The 17,950-nt window shown below is 40.3% G+C and overlaps 1 protein-coding gene across 1 annotated transcript in view; it reads left to right on the top strand.

Moving 5' to 3' along the window:
- Positions 1–12,551, top strand: part of RAB38 (RAB38, member RAS oncogene family) — a 58,752-nt gene extending 46,201 nt beyond the window's left edge. The window contains exon 3 of the mRNA XM_053562584.1: positions 11,671–12,551. Within this exon, the coding sequence (XP_053418559.1) occupies positions 11,671–11,823 (153 nt within the window). The 3' untranslated portion in view covers positions 11,824–12,551. The remainder of the gene's footprint in view (positions 1–11,670) is intronic.
- Positions 12,552–17,950: the final 5,399 nt, after the last annotated feature.

The following is a 17,950-nucleotide window of genomic DNA, read 5'->3' as shown; positions in this document are numbered from 1 at the left end:
ATAAGGTATTTTGTGATTTTTTAATTGAAATTAGTTCCTTTTTCATTCCCTTTCACAGGACAGTTCATTCATAAATTGTGTTTTAAGCACCTACACACTAACAGTTTCCACGTTAGCCACTGGTGACACCACAAGTGCGTAAGGGCCATTTCTGCTCTCAAGTTTATTATCTAGAAAGGTTGATTTTTAAAGGAATTGCAGGTGTGTGTGATAAAAGCTGCCATGGGGACTGTTAGGAAGCACATGGAGAAACACCCAGGCCCACTTTGCTGGGATTTGAGAATGGGGAGCGTTGATTGACCAGAGCAGATAATGCCTTGTCATAACCAGTCAGACTCATTGTTTCCATCATTAAAGTATCAGGATCTCACTCTACTCAGAGACATTTTTTAAAAAGTACATTTATTTAATTTTGGCTCAGGTTCAGTAAAGTGCAAAAAAGTATAAGTGGGGGTAGCACTACTTAGGTAAGGGTAAAACCACAAAAAGTACAAAATCTGCTAATAAATGTCTGTTCGCCCACCCTTCCATCCGCAACCACCCCCACACAGACCTCCAGGGCTCCAGATCAGTCGGCACCCACCGGTGTTGCGAGAAATGCTGGCCCTGTGAGATGCAGCTTTCATGGGAGTTCTGGGGTCGGATACTCACCTATGTGACTAAGGCACACTCCTGCACTGCTGGGAGATGGAAGGAGAAAGGAGGCTGCTTGCTTCTCTCTAACTCTCCCAGCTCAACCTCAGTCTGCCCTTCCCAAGCCACTCATTTCTTTCTTTTTTCTTTCTTTCTTTCTTTTTTTTTTTAGACAGAGTCTCAAGCTATCAGCCTGGATAGAGTGGTATGGCATCACAGCTCACAGCAATCTCTAACTCTTGGGCTTATGCAATTCTCTTGCCTCAGCCTCCCAACGAGCTGGGACTACAGGTGCCCACCGTAACACCTGGCTATTTTTTTGGTTGCAGTTGTCATTGTTGTTTCAGCTGGCCCAGGCCAGGTTCAAACCTGCCAGCCTCAGTGTATGCAGCCAGCGCCCTACCCACTGAGCTACAACGGACGCCATCCCAATCCACACATTTTTGTTTTTTGCAGTTTTTGGCCGGGGTCGGGTTTGAACCCACCACCTCTGGGATATGGCACCAGGGTCTTACTCCTTTGAGCCACAGGCGCTGCCCACCCAATCCACACATTTTTAATGCAAATCATTCTCCTAGTCTTCCAGTTCTTTTATGTTGCTTTGGGTCCCCTCATGTCTGTCTCTTCGGGATGCCAGCCTCCTTCTCCATTTAATGCAAAACGTTCAACCACCTGCCACACTCTGTGATTTTCTAACACTCTGCGCAATCCTGTGGTTAAGAAACATTGTTGAGGGCGGCGCCTGTGGCTCAGTGAGTAGGGCGCCGGCCCCATATGCTGAGGGTGGCGGGTTCAAACCCAGCCCCGGCCAAACTGCAACCAAAAAATAGCCGGGCGTTGTGGCGGGCGCCTGTAGTCCCAGCTGCTCGGAAGGCTGAGGCAAGAGAATCGCGTAAGCCCAGGAGTTGGAGGTTGCTGTGAGCCGTGTGACGCCACGGCACTCTACCGAGGGCCATAAAGTGAGACTCTGTCTCTACAAAAAAAAAAAAAAGAAACATTGTTGAATTATTTTTTAACTTAAGATGTTCTAAAATTATTTAACTATAAGATGGCCTTTTCCCATATTATTCTGTGAAACTTCAGAACCCACTTTGAAGAACTTATTGGAATGAAGAAACACGCTTGCTCTTACACGCATTTTTATATATGACTGAACAATAATCATGTTTATGGCATGTTGTGTTGTTTCCTGGGCATTTTACTGTAGCGTTTACTGTGTGCTAACACCATAGCCGAGTTCTTTCATGTAGCCTCGTTTCATTTTATACACATCCTTAATAAACATGTAAAGTTGTCATTACAGGTAAAGAAACTGAGGTTCAGAGAGAGGTTATGGTGACTTCCTGAGTTTACACAGCTAACAATTAGCAGAGCCGGGAAAATTCTGGGTCCTTGTACTATGTTTTCACCGTTAATATTAAATAGACACAAATAATTAACATTCAAGATACCAGAAGATTCTAAAGCTAGAAAATGTTGCTGAATTTCATCTAAAGTTCAAAGCAGAAGGATATAAAATCCTTATGAATCAGTTAGATGTTGGCAGCTAAGTATTTCCAAATGAGTTATGTTTGTCCTGGTTGGACAGGGGGTCTACAGGTAGAGATGGATCAGGAATAACCCAAGCAAAGATTGTAGTGGATCTACTGATAGAGACGAGAGTAAGACATTGAAGCAGAGGGGTCTCTGTCCTAATTCAGCCAAACCTCACTGAGGTGAGTCAGGAGAGTGCTGTGGCCATGTTGGTTGGCCCACTGTTTACTGGGCTGAACTTAGTCTGACTTAGGCCATAGGAACTGGGTAGGGGATATGAATGTAACCATATTTTAATAAGAATAGTTAGGAGTCAGTCTGGCAGGAATGTGGAGAATGATTGCAATGGGCAGAAACTGGTGGCATGTCCCCAGAGAAGAGTGCACACCAGCTGTGAAGAAAGGTAAAGTGGGAGCACGTGTGCCGGGAAAGCCCAGTGAGGAGGGCCAGAGGGCCCCGCCAGGGAAAGTCCTTGGTAATTATTTGCTGAATGATAAACTATTTCCTTTAGTTACATGATGTTTCAAGTATTACATGAGAAAAACTTTAAATTGAAATATTTCTTTCTTTTTGTTATTACAAGTTTGTGGGATTTAAAAAAAGAACATTTTATTCCATATCAGAAAGAAGAAAATTATGTAGCACATGCCAAGTGCTGCCTCAGGGATGTTGGCCGGACTAAGAACGGGTTGTCATCTGACTGAGGAATTTTGGAGTTGGACATCAGGAATTTGCTCGGGTCGGGTAGACTTAGATTCTAGGGTGAAGGCCAATGTTCTGGTCATTAGTATCATTGACATGCTAAATAAAAAAGATGATTAAAAGATGAATTTCTTTATCAACACAGCCATTTTCACACATAGTTCTTGTTATTATGTGTTTTCTTCCAACCTGACATTGTTCTAACAATAACGGCAGGAATAATTTCATTTACTCTGTCGAGAAAAGCAAGAGCTTAAAATTCTCTTTAAAGAGTTGAGGGCCAGGCAAAAGGGTTGAATATAAAGAAATAATAAACTAATGGCCTGAAAGGAAAATTTTAAGTTAGAATTGGCCATTCCTTCAGTTCCATAAAAAGGTTTCAAGAGAAGATGATATTAAAATCATATGTAATATAGCCACCAAAGTAAAATATTACCCAAATTTTACTTTTGCCCCTAATACAATATTTCTAATTTTCGCAGTTCTCTCATATGGGTATTATTATCTCTATCTTATAGGTAAGGCCAAAGAAAATTAAATATTTTGCTTGAGTGCATTTAGTTATTAAATTGCAGACATCCTAAAATAGTTCTTGGAACAAAAAGGTATAAAGAATTATTATTATTGTTGCTATTTTAAAGAGCAAAATCAGAGCTCCAACCTAGTTCTGCTTTATTGCAAAGCAGTTCGGCTTAATTTTTATAAACTGGTTCAGTCAGGCTTCCTTCCATTTCACTTGAAAAGAACGGCATCAAACGGTAACTGGAAAACAAAACAAGAACAAGCAGTTTGAGTTGGGAAGTAAATTTTGTTGTGAATGTATTTTCTTTTTCACTTTCCAGAAATCATTCATGTCTAAAATTTTTTTCATGCTGAGCCCTGAACTTGTCATCCTTCTTATGTGTTTGTTAAGTCATTCATTCACTCCTTCAGTCATTTGTTGAATCTCCAGAGTGCCTCTGGGCGAAGGCACTGTGCCAGATGCTAGGACCCCGCGGTGACACTCTCAGGAGCTCCCTGCCCAGTGAGGGAGCTGTTACTACTGACCTGTGGCAAGGATGGAAATAGAGGGGTGCCTGCGGCAGCCTGGGGAAATCGGGGGGACTCCTCATGGAGGTGATCACTGAAGAATGACCGGAATGAAGAGGGAGAAGGGAGGGAATGTCCAGGTGCCTCATCCGTGTGGGTCATCTAACTCTAACAGGAGCCGGGTGAATGACCCATCCGTGTGGGTCATCTAACTCTAACAGGAGCCGGGTGAATAGAGTTCTGATTGGCCTCATTTTACAGAGTAAGGAGTAGAGGCTCAGGCTTTCAACCTGTCCATGGTCCAGCAATAGGTCGCAAAGCCATGCTTCAAAGCTTGACTCTAAAGCTCTCTTTCCATTACACCCTTCTGTTTTTTGGGACGTCATTCCCGTCTCAATTCTCAATCTTGGCACTTAAAGGTGCCAGAATAAAATCATTAAATTGTGATAAAAATAAATTATGAAACAGATCATTTCTACTCATAGTTGGCATTTAATAAATAATACTTTAAATTAAACTGAATAAGTCTAGCAAATACTGCGGCTGAGTAGTTCCATTGTGTATCACAATCTTCTCAACCTCTGTGATGCCAGGCAAGTCATGTTCCCTCTCTTTGCCTTAATTTTCTGATGTGTCAAAGAGAGAAGGTTGAATTAGTGATGTCTATTTTCCCTTCCTCTTAAATATTTGGTGATCTCTGTGAGCTTGGGGATGTTTCATGGCTGAAACAGGGTGCCAGAGGCAACTCGGATAATGGGGGGTGGATCTCTTGGCAGATAAGGGAAGAAAGCAAGAAGATCTGAGGCCCTGGAGCTCCCAAAAGGAGGGGAGAAAGTGAGTTTGAGACAGAGTTTGACACCTAAAGAATAAAGGACAGGGACCCAGGTAGGCGAGGGTGAGGGCTGCACAGGGCTCATGATTGCAGTTGCAGGAAGTAGTTACCCAAAGGAGGTGGGGATGATGCCTGATATTCAGACAAAAGAAGGACAGAAGTGCTTGGCAGACAGAAGTACACACAGGTGTCCCCTACGCTTGCACCATGTGAGGTATTAAGTAGAGTCAACAGAAAGCTAGCAAAATGTTTGCACTTATGTACTCAATAAACAAGTATTGGATCTTCTCAGAGAAAGGATTCTTAAACCCCTGCTCTGCGGAATACTTTTTACCATGGTGTTATTATCCAGAAGGTCATCTTCTCTAATTAAAATTTCACAAGGCTGAGGAATTTAGGGCCTTAACCTTGGAGCCTCAGGTACCCTTGGTGTTTTGTTTGTGGTGGATGTGTTTAGAAATATTACAGGAATAAACTTTGTCAGCTTCTAACTAGGCAGATGTGAATGTTTTCTGCTAGGAGTTTTTTTTTTTCTCTCTGTCCCTAGGGGTCAAAGATGAAATAATTTGTTACTAGACAGATGTTCTGAAACGCTAATTAAAAACCTGACAAGGACCCAGGACCTCTGATGGTTAGATTTATATGTCATCTTCCACAGAAAAGATCAGAATCACCACCACTTAGAATCATTGTATTGAATTATATTTCCATAAAGTTCACAATTGGAATAAAAGGACAGTATCTTTAAAGACATTGTTAATTATATGAGTGTGTCTACGAATTGCCTGTACTTTTTATATAACAAGGGAATTTTTTTTTTTTTATTGTTGGGGATTCATTGAGGGTACAATAAGCCAGGTTACCCTGATTGCAATTGTTAGGTAAAGTCCCTCTTGCAATCATGTCTTGCCCCCATAAAGTGTGACACACACCAAGGCCCCACCCCACTCCCTCCGTCCCTCTTTCTACTTTTCCTCCCTCCCCATAACCTTAATTGTCATTAATTGTCCTCATATCAAAATTGAGTACATAGGATTCATGCTTCTCCATTCTTGAGATGCTTTACTAAGAATAATGTCTTCCACTTCCATCCAGGTTAATACGAAGGATGTGAAGTCTCCATTTTTTTTAATAGCTGAATAGTATTCCATGGTATACATATACCACAGCTTGTTAATCCATTCCTGGGTTGGTGGGCATTTAGGCTGTTTCCACATTTTGGCGATTGTAAATTGAGCTGCAATAAACAGTCTAGTACAAGTGTCCTTATGATAAAAGGATTTTTTTCCTTCTGGGTAGATGCCCAGTAATGGGATTGCAGGATCAAATGGGAGGTCTAGCTTGAGTGCTTTGAGGTTTCTCCATACTTCCTCCCAGAAAGGTTGTACTAGTTTGCAGTCCCACCAGCAGTGTAAAAGTGTTCCAAGAAGGGAATTTTTTAAAAATTGCCCATGCTGGGGCTCTGTGTCAGACCAATGTCTGTAATGAGGGTCCTGGTAACCTTCGTTTTTATTTTTAACTCTTCAAGAGGCATGAATATGTGGCCAGGATTGAGAACTATTGATTTATAAATAAAACTGTTTTAATATCAATTTTAATCCTGGGAGACACTGTAATGTAATGTATGGGCCAGTCTTGGCTGAAATGACAGAGTGGCTAAGATCATGTTCTGTTCTGAGTTACCTAACCTTGTTTTCCTGCTTCCTTACCTTTTAAAATGTGACTATTATCTCCTAGTCGGCTTTGTGAGGATTGGATGTGAACGTTATTTCGTAAGGAAAGTAGCTGCTTAATTGTGATCGTTATTGCCGCTTATTTTTAATAAAATGCTTTGTTAGGAATTTTACGTCTGCTTTTCAGGCTTGCTCATCAATGTAAGTGAAAAGATTCTGGGCCGTGGCACAAAGGTGAGCCCACATCAGCCTGAAACAGGCAGCACAGTAGAGCGTCTTGTCGTGTTGCAGAAGTGTAAATGTGCCAGGGTGCGTCTTGGAAGTTTCCTTCCATATAGAAAATATTTATAGGATTGTGTTTGCGTATGCATGTATATATTTTCTGCCTACCAAAAGATGTTCCTGAGGATATTGTGACTACTCTCTGTAAAAAACGCAAATAGAAATTTCCAGGTAGCATTTTACACTTGAGCTAGCAGCTCTGTTTCTGCACAATCACCCAGAAAATGTGGGCTTGGCTGTGTCTCCTTAGATTCCAAGTAGCTCCATCAATGATTTTGCCATCTAGTTCCCCAAAGTGTCTGAGCCTACAGTTCTGTCAGGCAGGGTCTGTTATCCGTGCTGGCCTTGAGGCCAAAGGGGAGGGGAGGGGGTTACTGGATATTGTTCTTTCCTTCTTCTGGTATAGTCCCTTTGGCTGTGACTTCAGTGGTGGGTAGAAAATCAGAAAGTCCAGGTTGGTGTGGAAGTGTGCCTGCAATCTAGATTAGCCTTGCCTGAGGTCCTGACTGCAGGCCCTTATCCTTTTCATCCTTGAACGAAGGGCCCTGCCCATTCTTTTCCTTTATTTATTTTGAGAAATATTTGAAGGAAGCTGAGATAAGGGTCTGGCTTCAAGCTTGTACTTTAAATAGCACTTGCCTTGTCTTTTTGTAAAAAGCATGTGGTAAATATTAGTATTTACTCTTCTCCCTGAACTCACACCTGGCCCTTCCACTTTCTACTGTGTCACCTGGGCCATCCAATCTTAGTTTCCTCAGCTGGACAAAATGAAGAAATAGAATGCACACATTATTATGTTCCCCTGACCATTCAATGAAGAGTGAGGAGAATGTATAGATAACATTTAATGAATCTATACTTTAATGTCTTTTACTGTTCTAAGTATTTCGTGGTTTAAGAATTAACATGTAGTAATTTACACTCACCTGTGAGGTAAATTTTTAAATCCCCCTTTTACAGATAAGAAAGCTGAGGTACAGAATTGTTCAAGTAACTTTCCCAAGGTCACACAACCAGGAAGTGGGGGAACTGAGACAAGGGTTTGGCCCTAGGCCTGTGCTCATGGTAAATACAGTGGTAAATGATAGCAATTGTCCTTCCTGACTTTCTCTTTAAGTTTTCTAATCTGAAACACATGTACCACGTCAACTAGTGTCCCGGAGCACATGACAGCTAGTCACTAAATACCGACAGATCACTTGTTAAGGCAGCACCCTAAGGCTCTGCACAGTCCTGTCTAGTAATGGACACGTAGAGTGTTTGGTTTATGGACACTTCACCTACAAAAGTCTTGCTGACTCTACTTGTCCACCTTAGCATTCAAGGCTCTATGGTGATCTGGCCCCATATGTGGTTTACAACTATTCTTTGCCTTTGCTATTTACACAAAACTTGCTAGTGTCAGCTCAGTCAGATCTGGGACTTATTTTATCTTCTTTATCTTTTTATTCCTAGTACTTAGTGGGAATCTAAATAATATTGATTGGGTGAATAAATGCGGCTCAGTCTCCATGAGCTGGGACGGGGTTCACATTTGCAGTCTAAAAGCCGACACCGCTCCCCCGGGCTCTGTTTTCTCCTGTGTCTGGAGCCCCATCCTCCGTGTCTCCGTGCTAGTCCAGACCCCAGGAAGCCTTCACTTGGTTTGTTAAACTTCACAGACATTTTCACTGCACCATCTTCTCTTTTACTAAAATGATCCTGCTGGGCTGCCAATAATGGGGCTTAGATTTTAGTTTTTTTCCTCATAATAATGGTGGATTTTTATTGATTTGCCCATATTAGCATTTAACACTCCTCATTAGTAGATTTTGTCAATTTGCACATTAATTAAAGAAAACCCTATTTAACTGGCATGTTAATATATGAGTGGAGATTTAAAATACTACTACCAAACCTAACTTACATAATATATGAAGGAGGGCCCTTTTAAATGTTTAAAACTTGTTTTTCCTATCATATAAGCATGTTCTTATATAATATTTAAAAGAGAGAGGAACTAAAATTCATTTACCATCTACTGGGTCTAATGCCAAGGAAAGAACTTTTATTTGTTGTTGGTCTTCTAAACCATCTTGGAAAGGAATACAGCTTAGCAAGAGCTAGGCTTTGATGTCAGGAAGACCTGATAATAAGTTCTGCCTTTCTGATCCACTTGCTGTGTGATTGTGGGGATGCATAATCTCTCTGCATTTAAGTTTTCTTATCTACAAACATGCATGGTAATATCTCACATTTGGTATTTGGGGTGGGATTTTTTTGCCTCCTTCCCCAACAGATAAGCAATAGCCAGATGAGAATTAAAGTACTGGCTTATTAAGTACTGGGCAAGTGCCTTAACACCATCCAAATATAGAACTTTTTTAATGAGCTATGGGCCATGAGGTCAAGACCTGGAAGGCTAAATAAAGCTGCCCGTCCCCTCCTGCCCTTTCTTAATGGGAGACAGTGGAGAACCAGGGAACAGGCTTCTACTCAGTCACATGACTAAAGTGCTGACTGTGTCTCTCACGAAGAGCCCTGCTTGGGTCAGATGATTGCCTGGGAACACACAGTGCCAGTGTGACTCCTGGGCATGATGCTAGGAACAAAGAAGAGTGACCGAAGGCAAGCTTAGGCAACAATTTTAAGGTACTCTAACCCGCCCAACAGGGAATGGGGCAGAAGGATTACGGTTCTCTATGAAGTGATTTCTGTGCAGTAAGGCAGATACTTGAGCTGAAAGAAGAAATGCCATCTCCGCCCTCAACCCAACCCTGACAACAAAATCTGTAAGAACAAAAAATGAATCTTTATTGTATAGGGCGATAAGTGGGATCAAATATTACATATATAAAGTCTCTAGCAAGTTTACTTTGAAAGTACCCATGTCCACTATACTCTGTCAAGAGAAGCACATTTTTACAGTTAAGTGTTATAATCAAGACCATTTTATAGTTGAGGAGAGGGAGGTGTAAAGACATGAATACTAATCCAGGATAAAAACTAATAACACTAACATAACAAGCAAGCAAAAAGCAACCAGACCTGGGTGGCTCCTGTGGCTCAAAGGAGTAGGGCGCTGGCCCCATATGCCAGAGGTGGTGGGTTCAAACCCAGCCCTGGCCAAAACTGCAAAAAAAAAGCAACCAGACCTTTACCTTGTGTTTTGGATTTAGAAAACCTCAGAAGTATTTTCATTAAGTCTCTATAGAGGGGAGATAAATAATCAGGCTATTGTGTAGAACTCCAATGTTGTCTTAAGCTTTCATAGCTGGTGAACTCAGAGTCAGGCTTGAAGAATGGGGAGCATGCTAATAAATATTTACAGCTAATGTCATTAGCCATGGATGCCTTCTGGAAACCATCAATACCTCTTACATTTTCCAAGTAATTTGACTTCATGCAGTGATCTCAAAATATATACACAATTTTGACATACTGTACATATAAAAATTAGGGATAAGTAGTTCTGCCTCAGATTAGGTACCAAGGTCCTGCAGTAAAACAATTGGACAAGAAAATCCTTATCTCTTTACATTAAATATAAGGAAGCACATCAGAGACATTCTACGAATTGTAATTAAAAACAATTAAATTTAACTTTACTGGAGTTCTTCAGCTTTACCAACTCTTACCTGGGCAAAGATAGTTTTGTTTTAGTACATTTATAATATTGTATATATATATATATTTTTTTTTTCAGTTTTCTCACTAACAGAAAAAAAGAGTTTAACTTATAGCAATTAAATATTTTAGATTCAAATGTTTGTTCCCTATTTTCTCCAACTTAAGGATTGTTTCATTCTTAAAACTAGACTTAGATTTCTAATTTTACTTTTTTATTTTAAGAATTACATGCATCTGGATAATCTGGGAGCATAAAACAGTAAAAAATAACACTCAACCTCAGTGTCTTAGGACAACAAGGTCAAAATTCTCACTCACGCTACCCATATCATCATGGACTGATGGGAATACTTTGTACCTGATTGTCACTCATAGACCTATTCAAAAGAATTTCCATCTCTGTGCTTCCACAGTTGCAAAAACAATGAGAAAAAACATATGAGATTGAGGACTGGCTTTTATTGATTCAATATGAAAGCAACACACATCACTTCCTCTCACATTTTATTGGCCAACAAAAGTCATGTGTCCAAGACTAACTTCAAAGAGTCCAGGACAATATACTCCTTGCATATTTGACTGGAGGGTACAGAGCCAGAACTATTTGTGAAACCACTAAGGAATCCTACAAAAAGTGTCTTATTATTCTGATTACACATCAAGGTCACAAAAAACATTATGGGGCAGAGGGTCATTTTTATAAATTTATGACTGAACATTTATGATTCTTCTACAATATTATGCTGTAGTATAAGAGTATGGGACAATAAGAAAATTGATGGTGACATCAAACACTATTCCTTCTATATGACAAAACGAAATAAATATTTTCTCTTTTGTGACAGCCTGGATGGAAGGAGGGTAAACAGTAGGACCATTCCTGTGGTTCGTACTGCAAGAGTACATGTCAGATCTATTAAGTATAGAGTATAAATGTCTTAGCACAATAATTAAGTAAATGAGGTGATGGTTAGATTAACCAGTTTGATGTAAGCACTCCTAATTGTGTGTAAAATCAGCATGTTGTACCGCATAAAGGCATCAATGTATACATGATCTATGTGTTTATGACTTAATGAAAAAAAAAAGAAATATTCAAGAGAATAGCAAGAGGATGCATAGATAGTGTATAGGAAGGGATACTATGTGTTTATATCTATTTTGTATGTGTGATTTCATGTATTTATTTTTTCCAGATTAATATATAGATACAAATGATTAGTTTGTATTGTTTATGTTTGTTAGGTAAAATCCAAGTTGTGGTTGAGCTATGTGTTTAAATGGATTGACAAAAATACTGGCCTTCGTCACATACAGGTCTCTGCTCCAGCATGATTTAGAATATTGAGTAAGAAAAGCTGTTTCTTTTCCCCTCAGGAAAACATAAACATTGACGAAGCCTCCAGATGCCTGGTGAAACACATACTTGCAAATGAGTGTGACCTAATAGAGTCCATTGAGCCGGACATCGTGAAGCCCCATCTCACCTCGCCCAAGGTTGTCAGCTGCTCCAGCTGTGCCAAATCCTAGGAGGCCCCTTTGCTGGTACAAGATACAAGATAGGAATAATCACATCACCCCACGAATTGTGCCTCACTTGTTACCATTGTGGGTAAACGTCAGGGTAGAGAAACATGTGCCAGGCCAGAGACCTAGCCTGTATCTTTTCTATAAGAGAGAAAAAGAATAGGCTCTTTTAAAATTTCCCTCCCACCATCCATCAGCACAGTGTTTACAAGCTTTTTAAAATATTGAGTCTGTTACAAAATCCTGTTGTGCAGCTGACCAAAATTCTGCAGGGCCAGAGTCAGCCCTGTTATTTGCTTCTTTGGGTCAGCAGAAGGCTCAGGTTTTCAAGAGAAGCGGGAGAGAGCAACGTAGCCGTCAAGTTAAGCACTGGCTTTCGCCTCGCCCTGGTGTCTTTGTCCAGATTTCAGTGTATTCCCTGATGACCTGACAGGCCTACTAAGTAGATGTGATATTTTCTCCAGAGCTCCATTGTCGGCAGACCTAAGAGTCGCCTCTGATTTAGCTGTTCAGAGTCCTGCGCTAGGAGTCCTGTGTTTTCCTTCCCTTCACTGTCGCTTGCCATGCCCTGGACCTTGGTTTCACTGAAAAGTGCCTGAAAATCCCTGTCCCCGTGTGCCTTTCTGTTAGCTCCGACCCCAGCAGTGGGACTCTTCTGCCCATGTGATATATATGATATATATTTTCACAAGTGAACAATAAAAGGTTAAAAGATGCTGTTTCACTATTTATGAAGTTGACTTAACTTTCTTAGTATCATGAACTTTTTATTTGAACAGTGTAACCACGATTCTCAAGATCCGTCTCTAAAATTTTATTGCAGAAAGGAGATGAGAAATAGGCACATAGAGGAACCTGTGAACACTGTAAAAACTGGGAAGAATCTATCCATTTGCGTCTGCTGTTCATCTTGACAGGCCAGAAAGTCAGCAGTATATATACATTTTTTGGTGAATCAGAGGAATACGTCCTCTTATATTCTGATCAAGAAAGGAGCCAGACCCGTCAACATAAAAGACAAAACCAAAATATACATGTACGTGCTGATAATCACAGTGGCTACGGTGCTAATATTACAGGTAGCCACTATGTTTTGTTTGTTTGTTTTGCAATTTTTGGCCTGGGGCTGGGTTTGAACCGCTGCCACCTCCCGCATATGGGGCTAGCGCCCTATCCCTTTCAGCCACAGGCACCTCCCAGCCACTATGTTTTTAACATCATTATTTTTCCATTGGTATTCATAGTATGTACATATTCACAAAAGCCTTATCTTTTGTAACAGATGTTTTTCAATGTCCTCTCCTAGTTCTCTTGACATCCACTGTCTCCATAGCACCCACCACAGGACTTCCTATTGTGGGTATTTGTGACTCTATGTGAAGCATTAGGCCTCTGGAGCAGACATACCAGGGAGCTCATGTTTCTAGAGGCAGCTCTCCAGCACAGAGCGCAGGGGTCTGGGATACCCCAGCTTCCTCATTCCTTACAAAGGTCAATTCTAAGGCATGTTCAATGCAGCCTGTCAGAGACCCCTGTGGGAGTAAGTCCTGGTTCCCACAAGGGTAACCTTCCCATTCGACTCACTTTTCATTGGCTTCCTTTGCTTCCTTCCCTATTCTCCCCACCCCTCTACTGGTGCTTCTTAGATTTACTTAGCATAAAAACAACTTTCATTCAAATCCTTGTCTTCAGGGTCTTATGGGAAAATCCAACCTAAGGTAGTTGTCACAGAGGTGGTCCTAGGAAGCAGATTCTTAGTATTGGCCTCCTGAATCAGGTCATTAACCACCCAGATGAAAGCAAGGACCTTTGCTGACGGGTCACGTAGCAGAGCTCGTCTCCAGCAAGCTGTAGCACCAAAATCACAAAGACTGCACTCAGGTGGATAGAATATAATGGCAGGAAATGCTATGACTTCTATGTTTGAAAGACCTAAAATTGTGCAGTTAGTTAATGACCATGAAAACTCTGAAGAGAAAAAAATTACAAACTCAGATAAGCCAATATTTAAGATAGTAGATAATCTGTTTGTATGTGAGCACTCCTTCATGAGTTAATTTTTAACATTCTGACAAGTCCTTCTGGAGTTGATCCTAGTAGGCTATTAAAATGGTTTGGCTCCTTTAAGCATGCAAAGGATTTTGTCCTAAAATAAATGATGTGGACAGAACTACCTTGACAAAGAACTAGACAAGAGATACAAGGTTTCACAGAAGTGGGAATGTTCAAAAGACAAGAGAATCTATCAGCTGATGATGTTCCTTGAGAAAGCCTAGAAGACTCTCCCTTTACTAATGTAATAACAATGTCTCAGAAAGATGGATTCCAGCATCGGTGAGAAGCTCAGGAATGGCTGTTCTCCACAGACTAGGTTTGGTCTAATTGAGATGTTGCTGTGTTTTCATGGAATGACCTCTATGTGATTAGAGTTCCAGACGAGCTAGACTATTAAACGATATTAGCATATTTGGTGCTGTCTCCCAGACAGGTAGGACCAAAAGATGGAAGTAGGACTGGAGCATGTCACTACTATTTAAGAAAATGAGCTTCCTCTTCTCACAACTTCAGGTTGTGAAGAAATTTGGATACTCCTACCAGGAGACTCAGCAAGGGTCCCATCAGATGTACAGCTTCACCTGCTGATTGCTGTCAGCACCCCCAGGCCTACAGATGGGCAGTTAGCGAGGGAGCTGTTACACAGGCAGAGTTAATCCATCCTAACGAGCAAGAGGAAATAGGGTGGCTGCTAAATATAAGAACGGGGAGAAGTATGTTTGGAACTCATGGGATTCACTGGGATGCTTCCTGATGCTTCCATGCCTGATGATAACTGAAAAAACAATGGCAGCAACAACACCTTGACAAAGTCATGTAGCCAGGGACTGTGGCTCATTAGGGACACATGTCTGAGTTATTGTGCCACACAGGAAATGGAGTGTTAGCAGAGACTCTAATCTGAAATGATAAATATCGATTATGATGTCAACTCCTCTTTCAAGACATAAACATGTATGCAATTCCCCAATGGCTTTAAGGGAGAAGCCAAATGTCCAAACTAAGCTATCTCTTCTGAAAATATCATTGATTTCTAAAGGAGAAGACCGCAGCCATGTTTGAGGAAATAGAAGGTACGTTCCTCCCAGTGTCTTCTTCGAACCCTGGGTTCTAGCCACACTCGACTATTTTGTTCAGCTAGCTCTTCCTACTGTTTGGAATATTTTTTGGTTTCTGCCTGGAAATCCTACCCAAGAGTGTCAGAACAATGCCACAGCCTTGCAGCCTTGCCCATCTCTAAGCAATCCAAGTCATTTTTCTGTTCTCATATAGCTCTTTGATTGACTTGAAGATCACTCACATGATACATTATAGTTATGTGTCAACTACTATTTATAGAACATGTACTATGGGACAAGAATTGATACACAACTTTACTTTTATTATGTGATTATTACTTTTATTATGTGATTTAATCCCCACAAACACACTTATATAAAGGCACTAATCTCCTCATTCTATATAAGAAAAGATTGGGATACAGGGACACTGAGAAACTTGCCAAAGTTCACAAAGCTCCCAGTGGGCAAAGCAAGAATTCAAACCTAGCCACCCTAATTCTGAGGTTCCTAATCATTGTGCTAAATTGGCTTCTCTTGGATTTCTAGAGGAGACAGCATTTTAAATGCCAGGCACAATACTCAACTCAGGAAATACTGGAGCTTATCGTATGCCAGACACTGCTAAACACTTCTCTTAACAACTATAAGAAGTAGTGTTGTAATGAGATAATAAATCTAAAACACTTAGCATAGTGCCTAAAACTTTCCAAGCAATTAATACAGGTAAATATGATACTATTCTCTCTGCTTATTTTTTAAAGTAATGCAGTACAAAGCTATCCGATAAAAAAATGGTAGATCCTTTTGTAAGTATCAAAAATGGGACCTCAGGTCAATTCTATAGAGACAGAAAATAGAGTCATAGTTGCCTAAGGCTTCAGGGAAATGGTGAGTGACAACTAAAAGGTAGAGGTTGTTTTGGGGGGGATGATAAAAAATATTTTAAAATTGTGGTGACAGTTACACAATTTTGTGAGTATACTAACATCCATTGAATGTATACTTTAAATGGGTGAAAGCTACGATACACAAATAATAAAGCTATGATAGGAAAAAGGAGAGCCATGGGGAAAAGAAATATGAAATTATTTCCAAAAATGCATCACTTTAGCCCTACTATGGAGTGTAATCCTGGTGTCATTCCACAAAAAGGACTCTTAGGAGGTGACTTTGTGCTGCCATTTCATGTGGTAGTACACGCCATCGTGTCTGAGTTCAGAGCTTGCTCCCATTCAGCTGCATTTGCGCTGTTTCTGTCTGAGAATATCTTTGGGCATCTGGAATCCCCAATCACCAGAAAATTTCCCAATATTAGAAGAACAAAAAGTATGAGAAATGCTAATTTTAAAGGATTTTAAAGTTCATCAGTAGTGCTGAAGAACTAAATGACATAAGTTTCAAAGGCACAGGTAGAATGCCTCTGAGAAGTTTGTTCACAAATATTTCAGTACATCAATGAGTCTAAAATTTTCCATGTCAAGAGATTAACTTATTTTCTTCAATTTGATTGATTTTGCAAAGTATTAATCTCCAAACAATATACTACTAAATGCAAGGTACTCCCTGAAATTGTAAAGATAGACATATGACTTTGAAATTTAAAATTCCAGATGGCCCAGATCATGCTTTCTGTTAGAGCAAAATTGTCTCTCCAAAGAGCTCAAAGAAAGTATTTTTTTGTAAATGTCAAATGCCAACGTGTTGCCATTACTTGTAATAAAATACAGTGCTTTTTGTTTTGTCTTATATTGAACTTTTAAGAAGTTACCTTATGCCAAATGTGTAACACAGTAAATTTGTATTCGTTGAACTCCTTAATCAAATAGCTATCAAGTGACTGCTCTGAGCAAGTTGCTGTGTTTGGTGTATTAAATAGGTCACTTGTCAAGGTCTCTGAGAAATTGCTTAATATATGCTAGTTTCTTTCCTTTCTCTGTGATAGTTGTTGTCATGGAAACATGAGAAATAAAAAGTCATGGGTCCTTGTTCTTTAAGTTTGCAATTTCCTTGGGGGAAGAGGGACTGGGTTAACAAGGTAGACAAACAGTATAAGCATAAGATATAAAATAAGATTGCTTCTGTTTCTACTACATGACATTCTTCATTTTATTTTTTTATTATAATATATGTTAACAAAATTTATCACTCAGATCTTATATCTTTTCCAAACATAGTGTCATTTATGTGGGGGAGGATGATTTCAAATTTTATAAAAAACAAACTGATAGAAAAAAAAAAGTCCACCCTTACCACATGATTCCAGCAGGATCTCTAGTCAGTGTGTGGGCTTTTGTGGCTAATCAGAGTGCTTCATCCCTCCTGGAGAAGGTGACAGAGAAAGAGGTGTGCTTGTGATCCACATGGAACCAGGTAAGTCTTCTCCTGTGCCTTTCCCCTCAACCCCTGCCCAAATCTTTAAGAAAGGAGACTGTAGGAAAAGGTCCTCATTTCTTCACCCCATGTGACAGGCGAACCCCAAAGTAATACATGCAGGGGTGTCCAAATGCAGCCCGTAGGCCTCATGCAGATTATGTGACGACTGTTTTGCTTATCTGTGCTGTTGAATATCATAAAAAGTAGGCAAGGACTATTTTTATGCTCATCAGCTGCCATCAGTAATTTTGTATTAAATTGTGGCCCAACCCAACTCTTGTTTTTCAAATGGGCTGCAGAAAAGGAAAAAAGGTTGGACATCCTGAGAGAGACAGGAGTTGAGGAGTGAGCAAAAGGAGGGCAGGAAGGAATGAGGAACCCACCTGAGTCCCTGGGTGCAGCTGCATTGGAATCCTGATTTAACTTGTAACTTCCCAGGCAGAAGAGGCAACACATTTCTCTTTGGTTTCTTTGGTCATTTGTTCAAGGTAGATTGTGTTAATTTTCTGCCACTTACAACTCAAACACTTCTTGACTGACACGGGCACACAGACTTTGCAAGGGGAATTAAAATTGTAATCGCTGTATTTTTGTGTACATGACCCATAGAATTCATGTTCTTCTCTGTAATATTTCTTAAA

Source organism: Nycticebus coucang, chromosome 14, assembly GCF_027406575.1.
Source record: "Nycticebus coucang isolate mNycCou1 chromosome 14, mNycCou1.pri, whole genome shotgun sequence".
In the NCBI taxonomy this organism is placed as follows: domain Eukaryota; kingdom Metazoa; phylum Chordata; class Mammalia; order Primates; family Lorisidae; genus Nycticebus; species Nycticebus coucang.
The sequence above is the reverse complement of the archived record's forward strand: the minus strand, read 5'-3'. Positions and strand labels throughout refer to the sequence as shown.